Source organism: Xenopus laevis, chromosome 8S, assembly GCF_017654675.1.
Source record: "Xenopus laevis strain J_2021 chromosome 8S, Xenopus_laevis_v10.1, whole genome shotgun sequence".
NCBI classification, from domain to species: Eukaryota; Metazoa; Chordata; class Amphibia; order Anura; family Pipidae; genus Xenopus; species Xenopus laevis.
Window position 1 is genome coordinate 66,405,253 of NC_054386.1, and position 15,640 is coordinate 66,420,892.

Below are 15,640 nucleotides of genomic sequence, written 5' to 3' on the forward strand. Positions count from 1 at the left end.
AACCTTTTAGTTTGTAAACTCTAATCTCTAGGTCCTTCTAACCCTATTGTATTCTGTAATCCGTGTTTGTTATCCACCATTTATTCCCTGTTTGCTATAACTGCAGTAAAGCACTGCGTATCTTGACAGCGCTATATAAATAAATGATGATGATGATGATGATGTTTGTCTCCAGTGTTAAACAATATGCCCCTAAGTCTCAGCCTAACTGACCATTTAAAGGGAAAATATACTTATTTTTAACATAAAATACAGGCATCTGATTCAGTGTAAAAATAAAGGATTTTGGCAAATTCTGAAAACTGCAGAAAGTGTATTCAGGCAAATTCTGCATTTGGTTTGTCCATAATTCACAGGATGCTACATACTAATATTGGAGGGTTCACCAGAGTCAAAATTGTCAAAACTGTGATATATCTAACACAGGTCTTTGTTACTTAACAAAAGTTACCCTGTTTTTTTCCATTTTATTTTTTCAATATCTCTTTTTAATGGAGTGTTATCGGTCACAAGGTTTGCTCTCCATGCAGCAGTGTAGTAAATGTAAGTCGAACATTCAGGTAAAAGGTTAGTTGATCCTGCTATATTTCTCGTAAGGCACTTGTTCTGACCCAGTGCATAGAATTTTAGCCATAAAACAAATAGGGTTACTTTTTTTTTTTTGCCATTAGGGAAGTAGACAATAAATACCAAGAAATACACTTCCCCTCATATGCTTAGAATAGGGCCCTGCCTTTTTTCAGAACTAATTTCTTCCCTCCAAATCTGCACTTATTTATTCAATATTTCATCCTTATGTTGATCATAAGTTAAATGGTCAGTAATTTCAAAAATGAAAGGGCACCATGCGCATTTAATCATCCTGTGCTGTTACTCAATACTTAAATCTAAAGCAACACACAATTTATATTATCACCCTTGTCTGGCTTTAATCATCCTGTGCTGTTACTCAATACTTAAATCTAAAGCAACACACAATTTATATTATCACCCTTGTCTGGCTAAATGCTAAAATTAGCTTATTTGCACCTATGTTGGCCCACTAGGGCTGTAGGACCCTAAATATACTGTATATTTTTAAGGAAATGATTTATTTAGGTGAAACAGTGTATTACATAGAAGCTGTTTTATGAGATGTAGTTTATAGTACGGTTGCCACCAGTACAGTTTTCACCCAGATAGCCTGGTATTTGGAACGACAGGACATTGAAGTTAATGGCGTGGCCAATCATGCTTGCTAAGTCATAACCCCGCCCCCTCAACATCATTTGTCTGTCCCGACGTCACCCGGACCCTGTTCAAGGTTGATCTACCAAAAAGGTGGCAGCCCTATTTTATAGAGACCTGCAATGTTCAGGGGTACAATTTGGTGGAAGAGTTTATATGCCAAGGACTTTCCCACACCAGTCAGTAGAACTGAAGAAGCTGCTCGGATGAGTAGTGAAACGTCTTCAATGATTACTCCGCAAGTCCAGTTGTTTTAGAATTACTTTAACTAGCTGTACCATGACCTGGATGAATGAAAATCTTCATATTCACATGAAAAAAGACCCCATCTGACTTTATCTGATTCAACATTACAGCTATGTGGGATCAGATTTTGTAGAATCCTACAAAATCTCGTGCAGTTGCGTGGTGATGCATGGCGAGATCAGATAAAATGTGACCCACAAAATCTGATCAAAATCTCCTGTGTAGTTTAGCCCATATAGTAGGAAACATTTCTTTTATAAGACTATACTGATGATATCAAAAACTGTTTGTAAATTGCTAGAGACAGATATTAACAAGTGTATGTCAAGTATTTTCAGTTTTTTTGTGTTACTGTTCCTTTAACCGTTTTTATGATTATTGTATTCCTTTAATATAAATCTGTGGACAGAGCCTTTCATAACCATACTTCATTATAGGCAGAGGTCTGCCATATCAATAGCACTCCATGCCAGAATAGGAGGGTGGCACAAAAGAAGGCATTACAGTTGAAAGTTGCATTTGAAATTGAATAAAAAGGGATGCTGATCAAAATGTAAAGATGATATAAACTTTCTAGCCAAAGCTCATATAGCAAAAATACTGCCCGTATAAATAGTCCATACCTTTTTTCCCCTTGATTTTCTTCTCTAATAAAAACATTTTCATGTTAAAGAAATCAGGTTCATTGCTCTCTTATAAAAATATTGGAGAACAAAAAAAAAATCAAGTTTTTACAGTACAAAAATGAACTGTAATCTATTAAAAGCATCCTTATCAGGTAATTTTGTGCCACCCCCCCCATCTACAGCTGGCTGGAAGAAGTTAATGGAAACCAGCTTTAGTGTAAGGATTAAAGTCTGATGGATTAAATTTAAAAATGACCTACATAATCACAAAGCAGAATATATGTGGGTATTTATGGATGTGTGTGTGTGTGTGTGTGTGTGTGTGTGTGTGTATATATATATATATATATATATATATATATATATATATATATATATATATATATATATATATAATTTTTTTTTTTCCGCATGTATGAGAATGTAGGATGCCCAATGTGAAACTCTGAACAAATTTTGCAGAGTCCTGTCCTGCTCACCTTGCCTCGCATTGGTAATGTGATGTCACAACTAGCACAGTCACCATGGTAACTGGTGACATCAGTTCATACATATATATGCATAGATTAATAATTGTAAAGGGACTTACATTTTGTGGTATCATATTTCCACTAATTGATTTTGCATCTGTTGCATTTGCAATTTTTGCAATTTTATTTCTAGCCATGCTGGGAACAATTGGATTTCAGCAAGTGTAAGTAATGGAAACGGATTCTCAAAGCCTGATGTGGGGGGTCCGATTTAACAAATGACACCCCGTGCCATTGATTTGCAAGTATGCATTGCATCCACAACTGTCGGTTGTATAGCCATCTGCTTTTCAAGCCTAGTGTTTAGATATGCCAGTGTCTGCAACCTACCCACTTGTGTTTGCCACAGCCTGTTCAGACACAGTTGTTCAGACATTTGTCAGGTTTTAGGCAAATAAATCATGGTTCTAATTGGTAGACCTGTATAAATAACAGTTATGGGATTTAGCAGAAGGCACTTGAGGGACTGGGGGAAAACAGCCTGTTATAATTGCAGCAGAAACAATGGATTGTTCACTAGAAGAGTGCTTAAAATATTAATAGAGAGTCCAGTATAAAACAAACGGTATACTTTATCTGTAAAATCCGCAGCAATCATGCAGGTGGCTTGGTATTTTTACCAGTGCTTCTGGGGATGGTGGGAGATTTATTCCTCTGTTTTATAGGTGCCAGCAAATCGTTCTGCACAAGCAGCTTACAGCAAAAGGAAAGTTAGGACAAGCCACACTTTATGCCTTTTATATTTCATTTCATGTCTGCTGCTCTTTTTGGGTTTCCCTAGAGGAGCATAAAGTTCTTAGCAGTTGGCAGATGGCACTGTATATATAGTGAGCTGCAATTATTTGCAGCCCAGGATTCTTTCGTCTTCCCCTAGGAGATTAGCAAAACTAAATCCTAATCGGCTGGTTAAACTTTTAGAACAATCATTTTAATTAAAGCTAGCTTGTTATCTTCAAGATTGCACCTCTATTTGTGAAAATGTAGGTTTTAGGGTTCAGAACCAGTTCTGCCTACCCCAAGGATTCAACCTGAGCCTACATTTACAGCATCCTGGGATCTCGTGGTTTTCTGATTTAAAAACGTGCTTCAACTAATATAACCGAGGCTACCTTCAATTTGTGTGCTGGAATTGAGAGGAAAATATATTTAAAATGCTTTTTTTATTTCATGTGGTAGACAATGCAGTGTTCAGCAGTATACCCCATGGGGCAAATTTACTTACCTTCGAAAATCCGCCAGCGTTGGCTTTATGCACATCGCAACACTTCGCCAGATGTAAATTCGCCTGGACAACGCTAATTCACGAAGATCCAAAGTTGTGCACAGGGTACCGAACACTTGCAAAATTGCGCTGGCGATAATACGATCAGCAGGTCGAAGTTACACTAGCGTTGGCTAATTTGCATACGGCGTGCAGTTAAAATACGTATGTTGGACGTATATGTTGTAGCAAATACATTACACTACACAAGGCCAGGGAACCTTAATAAAATAGAGGTGTTATATTGCCCTACACATGTGCCCACTGTATAGTTTATGTGCCATATGTAAGGAAATGTAGGGGGGGAGCCAGGTACCCTAAAAAAAGTACGCATTTTTGAAGGCTATCACTATGAAAAAAGTGAGACGCCAGTGTTTTTTGGGACTTAGAAAAATTTTCAACAATTTCAAGTAAGTCCTATCTACTCCATTGCACTGCGCCTGGTCTGAGGAGGCAAGTCTGGCGATAGAGGTAACGGTCAGTAAAATCAAAAACGTAGTGAATTTGCATAGTAACACACTTTTGCCAGAGCGAAAATTCGCCTGGCATTAGAGTGCGAATTTGCGCCACAGTCTATCTCCTTCGCTAGTGAAATTAAACCAGCGACCGTTAGTAAATAGGCAAAGTGCCGAAATGACGTCAGATTAGTTAGCCACTTCGCCCTTTAGTAAATTTCCCCCCATGAGTTCAATGCTAGGGCTTGTGTAGAATGTACTTTTTGCCTATTGTTTTGATCATTAAAATCTGTTTTTGTTGTTGAGCTAAACAGGATAAAAGGAGATTAAAGCTACTTCGTTTAGTCCTTGCAAGTTAATTATATCACCACTGTACAGATATTCTTGCATAATTGACTTCTGCTTACAAAACAGTCTCAACAAATAGTAAATGATGGAAGTCGTATACTTGTATAATTATCTACCTCTCAAAGACCAAATAGTTTACTGTAAAAGTGGGCTTCTTCGAGCCTCACTACATAGCGTGTGATTTACTTGCCTGTTATGATTTTCCGTGGCAGAGCTATTGGAAGTGTCCACACTAGGCAGAGTTTTCCCGTGCTTTGCTCTTGGAAGTTACAACAGGCAGACCTTTCATATGTTTAAATTCTGAGGTTTGGGTCATCCTACTGTAATATGCATTCTATGCATTGGTGGACTATGCTTAAGTCTGAACACCAACCTTGTATCCATATGAATGTTCTTTTTTTACATTTATAGAAACAACCTGAAAATAACCATTTTATCTTTGAGCCAAGGCTACTGCCAGGTTTTGTTGACCTGTAAAGCTCCCATAGTTATACTGGCATGCCTAGCGCAGTGGTTTATTTTCCATTATATGCATTACCTTCCTCTCTGCACAGCCATTGTCCCTTTTATTTGACATGTCATGGCCAGTCCACTGAGTTTTCTAGCAGAGCTTTGCAAGGTTACAAATCTTTTCTTGCAGTACATTATATTTCTTTTTTAATGGTCACTTGCCAGAAAGACACAAATTTGATTTTCCTCTTCCCGCAAACACACGCTTGTTCCATTTGAACTTCTCCTGTTATTGCTTATGCAGTTAGCCTGTTATACTCCATTGCGCTGCTGTTATCAATGTGCCATAGGGAATTCTTGAATCTTAAATTTGTTCTCTCAAGTCTAGGGGAGTTTTGAAATCAAATTATATCCATTTGTACTCTGTCTGGAATGATAAACTGTTTTTTAATAAGCCCCGGGCTGTTTTTTCATCTTACTGAAACATTGCTGTCTTGACATCATATTTGTGACACTGTCAGAATGATTGTGCTATGTTTGTGTAGTTTGTTTTCCTTGAGATGCAACAATAATATTTTGTGTGAGTGTTTGCATGTGATCTTAAAACAAGAAATAATGTTTTCATATTCTTACTAGCAGTCCTTTCATTTACACTCTCCCTATTTAGGGATGATATTTGCCAAGGTGTAAATTTTCATTTATATTCTTTACAGTGCTAAGGAATATGCTGACTCTTTGTATAGTAGTACATTCTATAGTAATGATATAAATGTTTTGTTGCTAGTCCCAATAATTTATTTCTTTGTTTGTTTTACAGCAATAATGGCCACGTCCTCCACGCCAAAGTATAATTCAAATTCATTAGAAAATTCTGTCCGAAGGGTAAGTTTTCTTTGCAGTGTGTGTTTACTTTTGTCTTTGTTGCGCCCATTCTTTCAATAATCTTTCTCAGACTAAAGCTGGCCATAGACATTAAGATTTTTAAAAGTTCTTTTTGTTATCATAGGACCAAACTTATTCTGAAATGGAAAACTGTGGGTAGCGTCCTGCTTGGACTTGGACAATGGATACATTTCACTGTTAACAATGAAAAGTTTTCTAACCTGACCGATCGATTTTCTGATTGATGTCGGATAAAAAATTGTTAGATTCACGATCATTCGGTGCCTACTAACCTCACGATAATGTCGGATAACACTAAAAATCAGTCGAATCTATCCCAATGTCTATGACCGACGTTAGTTTTTCCGCATATGTTTTACCACCGGTGATTCACCGTTTGCAAAGCATCTCTAGAAGCTTTGTCGCCAGCAGTAGAGGAGATTTGTCCTGAACAACTAATTTCATTGTGTCATTGTCCTAAAGTTTGTTTTTGCTGCTCATGCATCCGTTTGCTGATCCCTTTAGCAGGGATGGTAATTGTTTGAAAAGTCATTGCATTTCTTTATTTCGCATAATAAAAGTTGGTAGCCTGTATGGAACAAACCACTAGCCTGCTTTAGAAATCTACCCAAATATCATTCTAATATCTATCAGACAAGACTAAAAATTCCCTCAATTGAAGACTGTTGCTGCAGTTCTCTCCCAGCAGGCCTCCCTAGACCCCTTATTCTGATTATATGCCTGGATTGCCCCATAATATTGGTAGCCAAATCAAGTCAATACTGTAGCCTAAGGTGGGGAAAGCTTCCTTTTAAAGAAACTCTTACAAATAATGCATACAGTAGTATACTAATTAATTGTTTGTGTTTTGTTTTTGTAATGAGTAAACTTTTCTTGTGCACAGCTCTGCTCCACTGAAATTTCAGTTGCAGACTGGGTGCTATGGTCCCTCCTACCCTAGCAATAGAACCAGTGGTTTGTAAGTCAGGACAGCCTCAAAAGAAATAAAATCATCAGCCTTACAGGGTCACAAGGCCAATAAATAACAACCAGCATTTTACACTGGAAGATGGAGCAGGCAAAATGTCACATCCCATATTCCAAACCCAGAACAAACACCAAGGCTCATGTAACGGCTCATGCTTCTTACTATGACAGCCACCTTTCACATTGGGAAGGGCCCTTCACTACTCGGATGCCACCAGGTCTTAAAGTGAGAGAACCAAGGCAAGGGTTATGTGCCGGCAGGGGAACCGGAATGTGTGTCAGGAAGGATAGGGAAAGAGAAAGCGGTTTTGTAGGACAGACTGGGGTTAATACTAATTCAAAGCAGTGCGGTATCGGTAACCAGAAGCGTAGTCAAGGCCAGGGTCAAGCCAATCTGTAATCGCAGTACAAAGAGGAATAGTTTGTATCATGCAAAGGTCCGTACAGGTGGCGAATCAGCAGAGGTCAGGTACAGGCAAGGGTCAAGAACAAGAAATCAAACTATAAGCACACAAGGAACTATCTCACAATAGACTTATGTTGGGTGATGAGAATTCAGTTGTGGTGCCTTTAAATATCCTAATTTCTCACCAAATATGATGGCGTCATGTGGTGTGCCAAAAATAAAAGGATGTGTGCATCAAATGGAATAAGAAGATGGAAGTGGGCTTCCCCGACGGTCCACTAGACCACCAGCTATTCTTACACAAAATAGGAAGCCATATAACTCCAAAAATAAATCAGCATTGCAGTATAGCTTGACTTGTGAAATTGCTAGGGCCATAATGCATACATTCCATATTTTCCACATGAGTTGGTGCCCTTAAAGTGGTTCTCACATCTTGGAAATTTTATATTTTGTTAGTTTGACTTAAATATCTTACATTTTAAAATGTAAATCTTACGTTAAAATTTTTTAAATGAAAAGAAAACACATTTTTATTACCCGACCATGCTGGCTCTTGTTGACTTTAAGTGAATATTGCCCCTTTAAGTGAAGAAAACCTAAATTTAAAGTACTTGGCTAGAAAAATGAGAAGGAAAAATATGCAGGGAATCTGTTTGCCTGTTTTATGTCTTGGTCATGTTGCTTGCTACACAAACAGTGCTTCTGTTGCTCAGTAACCAGGCTGTCTACAGTCTGTTGAGAAAATCAATTTATTGTGTGTCTTGGGGGCCCCCTGAGAGTACATACTCACATAGTGAGTACTTTGTTACATGGCTCTCCACAGTTTAGTTTTTAGAATTATTGTTCTCTTATTGGAAGAAATAAATATTTTCTTAAACGACTGAGCAGACCATGTTGACGCGCACCTTTAGTATAGTTCTTTGAACACTATCTTCAGCAACTGGTTTTATAAGTAACTAAAGGTAAAAGGGGTGTAATTGAGACCAGCTTTTCATCTTCTTTCCCTCAATTAGAATAGGCAAGCTATCATTTGTGTTTTTTAACATCTCTAATACTCTAATACAATTTGAGATTTATTCAGTGGTAGGAAAGCTTTTCGAAGGGTTAATGAAGGATAAGATACTGGACTTCATTGCAAATCATAATACTATAAGTTTGTGCAAGCATGGTTTTATGTGTAATATATCTTGCCAGACTAACTTAATTTCTTTTTATAAGAAGGTAAGCAGGAACCTCGATTCTGTGATGGCATTGGATGTGATTTACTTAGACTTTGTTAAAGCACTTGATACAGTGCCACACAGAAGCTACTGATTAAATTAAGGAATGTTGACCTGGAACATAGTATTTGTACCTGGATAGAGAACTGGCTAAAAAATGAGAGATTACAAAGATTGTTGTATCCTGGAAAACAGGGCAGCAAACTGGAAAATGAGGGTCAGTGTTGATAAATGCAAGGTTATGCACTTTGGCAGAAATAATATAAATGCAAGGTATACACTAAATGGCAGTGTGTTGGCATTTTCCTTAACTGAGAAGGATCTAGGGTTTTTGTGTGGATAACAAGCTGTCTAATTCCAGGCAGTATCATTCTGTGGCTACTAAAGCAAATAAAGTGTCTTTCTTAAAAAAAGGCATAAATTCAAGGGATGAAAACATATTTGTGCCTCTTTATAGGTCCCTGGTAAAGCATCAAGTATGGAGTATGCAGAGATGTGCAACTAAACTGGTTAGGCAGATGGGAACCTTAAATTATGAGGGTAGACTCTCATGGTTGAAGTTGTTTTCTCTGGAAAAAAGAGGCTTGTGAGGGGACATAATTACAATTTACAAGTACATTATTATTCTAGACAAATAGCAGGGGACATTTTTTTTTTTTTTTTAAAGCTTTTATTTTTGCATTAACAATAAAACAAAGCATACATTGGGAAAGAAATTAAAAAGAAAAGAAAAAAAGGAGGGGGGAAAATAAAAGGTAGGGGGAGGGGGAATTGGTGGTAGGGCCACCTGTTGGGCAGTCCAGGAGACATATCATGCCAAAAGAGCTAGTCCATGTCTGTAGTAGTGTCCTGACAAGTGGTCCAGGGATTCCAAATTTTAGCAAATTTTTCTGGGCAACCTCTACTCAGATAGGTCAGTCGGTACATAGGAAGGGCCTCATTAACCAATTTCTTCCACAATGGTACTGTAGGGGGGTCCCTGAGCTTCCACTTTAGTGCAATAACCTTCCGTGCATAAAAGAGTAGTAAACGGAACATTTGTCGTGCAGCTTGTTGCGGAATTAAATGGTCTAAATGACCTAGTAGAAAAATTTCAGGCACCAGAACCGGAGGAAAGTCCAGATAGGTTTGTAAATATAAGGCAAGGTTCTTCCAGTAAGCATTGATAACCGTACAGGACCAAAAAGCATGCATAAAGGTACCTGGTACTAGACCACACTTATAACACAAATTATCTGGGATCAATCTCATATGGAACAAGCGTACTGGGGTAAAATACAACCTATGAATCATTTTATGCTGTATAAGCCTATCCCCGCTACTAATCACCGTGGAAACAAAGGTCGAAGTGATGTCATCCCAATCATCTAAGTCTAAGGTAGGGATATCTTGGGCCCATTTACCATAACATTTTGCATACGGGTTACCTCTTTGAGAATTTAACAGATTATACACATTAGACAGTCGTTTCTTCTTTTCAGGTACCTTAAGCAAAGCTTCCAAGGCTGGGGTTTCCAGTAAAGGTGCATCAGAGAATTGGGCATTCAAAGCATGTCGAACCTGGAGATACCTGTAGAACATAGTACGTGGTAACTGAAATTCTTGGGACAAGTCAGTAAATGACTTAAGTGTCTGGTTGTGATACAATTGGCCCAAATATTTGATGTTATAGGTCGCCCATAATTGCGGATCCGGTATCGTTCTTAAGTGTGGCAGGGATGGATTCAGCCACAATGGCATATTGGGTGATACTTGTGGGTTGGTGGGTTTACGTAAAGCTGAAGCCTTTTTCCAAGCAAGTATGCCTGTACGAAATGTGGAAAGTGGCCATCCGTTTTGAGAGATGCCACGGAAGGGCAGATTAGCCAGTGACTCAAAGGAACCCGCCACCGCAGCAGCAGTAATGCTAGCAGTGTCCTCAGCTGAAGGGTTGAGCCACCCTGCCACATGAGTAAGTTGAGATGCTAGATAGTAGATAAAAAAGTGAGGCAGAGCCAGACCCCCAAGTGCCTCAGGTGCAGTTAGCGATGCTAGTTTAATTCGAGGTTGTTTGTTTGCCCAAATAAATGATCCAACCTTGAAAACAGTGCTGCCGGCATAACAGTAGGTGCATTCTGGAACATATACAACAACTTAGGAAGGATAATCATTTTTATCATTAACCCTGCCTATCAGATTAAGTGGGAGTGGGGACCATAGAGAGAATTTGTTACCAGTATCGGCTACTACGGGGTCTACGTTTAGGGCGGTATATCGGGAGAGGTCCGGATGAATGACTATACCTAGGTATTTGAAGTGATCTACCTGCATTAATGCCTGGGCCTGAAGTAGAGGTCGCTGCAGGGATGTACCCAGGTGTAAAAGTGTGGATTTGGACCAGTTAACTGTGAGACCCGATGCTTTCCCAAACTGGTCAACAACCTGAAGCATTCTATCAAGTGAGTGGCGTGTATCTTGTAAATAGATTAGGGTATCGTCAGCATATAGAGAAATGTTCTCTTCCAATGCCTCTACTTTCCAACCACGAATACCCGGGTCATCACGAATCAGGCCAGCTAATGGTTCTATGGCGATAGCAAATAAATATGGGGACAAGGGACAGCCCTGCCTCGTACCTCTGCTCAGCTTCAAGGAGGGGGATATCCTACGGTTAGTTTGAATTCGAGCTGTGGGATTGGTATATAATAGTTTAATCCAATTGAGGAAATTGGGTCCAAAGCCCATGTGTTCCATAGTTGCCCAGAGGAAGTCCCAGTGTAGTGAGTCAAAGGCTTTCCTGATGTCTAAAGCGACAACTGCTCCATGATTTTTGGTTAGGGCTAAATACTCCATATTAGTGTAGAGCCTACGTATGTTGATGGATGTGGCCTTCCCGGGCATAAACCCAGTTTGGTCTGGATGAATCAACGTCTCTATTACTCGTACTAATCGCAGCGCTAGAATTTTAGCTAATATCTTGTTATCGCATGTGAGTAAGGAGATAGGCCTATAGGCAGCACAATCCTCAACATCCCCGCCAGGTTTTGGGATTAGGACAATTAATGCTTCCTGGGTCGTTGGTGGGAGGTGACCTTTAAGAAGAGCCTCTTGGTACATGTTTAGCAACCTGGTTGCCATACTATCCAGTTGGGTTTTGTACAGCTCAATAGGAATCCCGTCTAGCCCTGGGGTCTTTCCAGAAGGGAATGCAGAAATTGCTACCTTGATCTCTTCTAAAGAGATAGGACTTTCCAGTAATTGTTGTTCAGTAGCGGATAGATTGGAAAGTTTAGCATTGCTAAGAATTTGCAGCGGGCAAGTATCATGGGTGGGAAGTGCTGGGTTATAGAGTTGAGTATAGAATTCTCTAAAGGCATCGTTGATACCTGTAGGGGAGTCAACGAGATTGCCATTGGCTTGCCGAACCCTAGGGATAACTGTTATCGGTTTTTGTTCTCTGGAGAGGTACGCTAAGAGTTTGCCAGCTTTATTGCCTTTCTCAAACACGACCTGCGAGGTACATAATAACTTTTTTTTGGTTTTGTCAAGAATGTGAAGTTGGAGATCTCTTTGGGCTTGGGCAACCTTAGCATAAACGGCAGGGGATGGAGCTGTCGTGAATTGAGCTTGCGCTGCTGCGACCTCTGCATTCAGATTATTCAGTTCTGTATCTAACTGGCGTCTATACACCGCTATGTTGCCAATAAAGGATCCCCTAAGACAGGCTTTTGAGGCCTCCCAAACAATTAGAGGGTCTGCGGAGTTTACATTCTCCAACCAGTAACTCTCCTGATCTTGTGCCACCCTATCAGACACTTCAGGCACAGTAAGCCACTTAGGATTGAGGCGCCACATAGGCGTAGCACAGTCATGATCTGACCTGATGGATATGGAAAGTGGGGCATGGTCTGAAATACCCCCCGGTAAGTAAACGGGCATTAGTAATTTTGGCTTGCAGAATTGGCGATGCCAGTGCTAAATCTATTCGCGATGCCGTCTTATGGGTGGCTGAATGGCAAGAGTATGCTCGTCCTACCGGATGGGCCTGCCTCCAGATGTCGACAAAGTTATAAGCGTGACACCAATTAAGCAAGGGGGTCGAGCCTGGGTTACCTGGGGGGCAACGGTCTATCTCAGGATTCAAAACCATATTGAGATCACCCATCAGCAGTGTGGGGGCTGGAGCCATATTCAATAATTTCCCCATGACCTCATCAAGTATGGCGATGTCGGCCGGTGGGGGCAAATACACACAAACCAAATTAAGCAACTGCTGTTGCATTGAGCATTGCACAACAATATATCTACCAAGTCGATCAGTATGTAACTCTACTATAGTGAGATTCGTTTTTTTACTCACTAGAATTGCCACTCCTCTAGAGTAATTTGAAAGCTCAGTGTGATACACTCTAGCAACCCACGCTTTTTTCAAAGCTAGAATACGGCCACCTGTAAGATGCGTGTGGGGTGTGGGCGGTACTTTTTGAGATATTGGAATACCAGGCCCCTTTTAATCTTGGAATTGAGGCCTCTGGTATTCCAAGAAATTACATCGATCGACTCCATATCGTGAATTTGGGAAGATAAACAGGTATACGTAAGGTAACATGCTTAACCCTAGGCGGCCCAATGGGGAAGGGTGGGGGTGGGGAAAATAAAAGAAAACATACAATTCTAGTAAAATACACTCGCATTATATAACAATACACAAATCAAACAATAACCCTCCCTCCCTGTCTATCCTTAAAACTAGGTAGACCTATTACCCGTAAATACCAACTGTGGGGTGTAGTCCAAGCCCCGGAAGATCAAGTATTGCGTCTTCTAGATCCTGAGAAGACTCCGCCAACGGACTCTGCATAATGAGCCCATATATAGTGAAATCGCCCAATAAATGGCGTTGTAGTGACCTCGATAGGAAGCCAAAAAAATGGGGACAAACCATCATTGATTAGTGCCCAGGGCTGTTGCGTGGGTTCGGCTGGTGTTTACCGTCAAGCCAGGATGCAGCCTCCTCTGGAGGATTGAAAAAGTAGGACTGAGTGCCATCCACGATCTTGAGCTTGGCCGGATATAAGACAGCATACTTGTACTGTAAATCCCGCAGACGTTTCTTGACAGCAATAAAAGTGCTCCTTTTCTTTTGTAAAGCCGTGGAGTAGTCTGGGAACAACATAATTTTGGCCCCGTCATGTTGTATTTCAGCCTTGTGTTGTGCCGCATTCAGTATGGCATCTCTATCCCGGAAATTTAGCAGACGTAGCAGGAAGGGCCGCGGTGGGGCACCAGGTCGAGGGGTTCTCCCCGGCACACGATGAGCCCGTTCCACCACGAAGTGGTGCGACAGGATGTCAGGCCCAAATTTGTCACGGAGCCATGGTTCAATAAAAATCACCGGATTATCACCTTCAGCTCGTTCAGGTAAGCCAACAATCCGAATGTTATTGCGGCGCTGTCGGTTTTCGTAATCCTCAAGGAGCTCTGCTTGTTGCTTAATTTGCTGCGTCAGGCTGCTGAGTTGGGCTGGAATTGGGCCTTGTACGTCCTCCATGATGGAGGTCCGGTTCTCCATTTCCCTCTGCCTTTCGCGGATCGCTTGGACATCTGCACGCAGCAGCGAGAAGTCTACCTTCAGCTCCTCAATTTGGGTAGAGAGGGCAGCTCGGGATTCGGCAATAGCCGCCAGGAGTATTTGGAGTCCTGGGTCTGGTTGCTGCAACTCGGGCGGGTCTGCGTCACCATCATCACTGGTAGGCCGCGGTGGAGTGCCACTGGGTTGATCACCTTTTTTGGCAAAGTGTTCAATAGTTTTCTGCTTCGGTCCAGATTTCCCCATGCTCAGAACGTTCAGGAGACCGAGGATAGTCCCAGACCGTCGATTCAGAAGGGCTCAGGATGATATCAGGAGAAATTATGGCGGAGCTCACAGTCCCCCAGCAGGGGACATTTTTACCCGTAAAGAGGATCACCACACCAGAGACCACCCCTTCAGACTAGAGGAAAAGAACTTTCATTTGAAGCAGCATTGCTGGTTTTTCACATATATATATGGTTTTTTCCAGTAAAACCTAAGATTTCAGCTTTCAAAATATACTAGAATTTTGTGTAATTCCACTTCTGTAATCCCACTTCTGTAATCCCATATTGGTTTACATATATAGGTTTGCCATAATACAAAAACATTTATCAGAAATATAATTTATTTTATGTATGAGAACACAGCAGATTTGGAAAGTGCTATGTCTCCTGAACATGCCAATACCAAATATATATAGTTTTATGTAGATCAAAATTTACAGCATGTTATCTCACACATACTATTAGTTACCAAGATAAAACACCCTAAATATGAAAGCCTGGGTAGACTCCAAAATCTACCTTGTGCATACTTATTTGATGGCTTACATTTACACTAATTTATAACCACTGCCAGTTTTATGCGTGATAAAAGCTACAAAAAATTATGGTGACCCTAAAAACCAATATATTTTTGGAAAGTAAACATTCTGACCGATCCAATAAATGGGTAATTGTCTTTCTACTCCAAACTACACAACTGAGAAGCTACGCTTAAGGCAGCTGTTTTTATGACATTTCTGAAAATCGCCTAAAAATATTACAATTGGTCACATTTATCTCCCCTAATTTCTTACATACAATTGGAAAACACCCTAAATATTGATGCTATTGGTCTACTGAACAGTTTGATGCCGAATATATATATATATATATATATATATATATATATATATATATATATATATATATATATATATATATATATATATATATATATATATATATATATATATATATATATATATACACTAAAGCAGCTGGCAATGAGGACTCCAATTGAAAAACATGCACAATAATTTTTACGCTGCCGACTGTGTATTACGTGCTGTAAGAACCCCTAACTATAGAAAGGCCCCCAGAAAACCATATATTTTTGGAAAGTACACCTTCTGATGAATCCAACAAAGATAAAGACTTCTTTCTACACCAAACTACCAAACT

At 40.0% G+C, this 15,640-nt stretch overlaps 1 protein-coding gene across 4 annotated transcripts in view; it reads left to right on the forward strand.

Moving 5' to 3' along the window:
- mtm1.S (myotubularin 1 S homeolog) overlaps positions 1–15,640 on the forward strand; it is a 51,920-nt gene that overhangs the window by 6,730 nt on the left and 29,550 nt on the right. For all 4 annotated transcript variants that reach the window (XM_018232119.2, XM_018232116.2, NM_001095941.1 and 1 more), the window contains 1 exon segment: positions 5,961–6,025. In XM_018232119.2, coding sequence (XP_018087608.2) covers positions 5,961–6,025 — 65 coding nt within the window.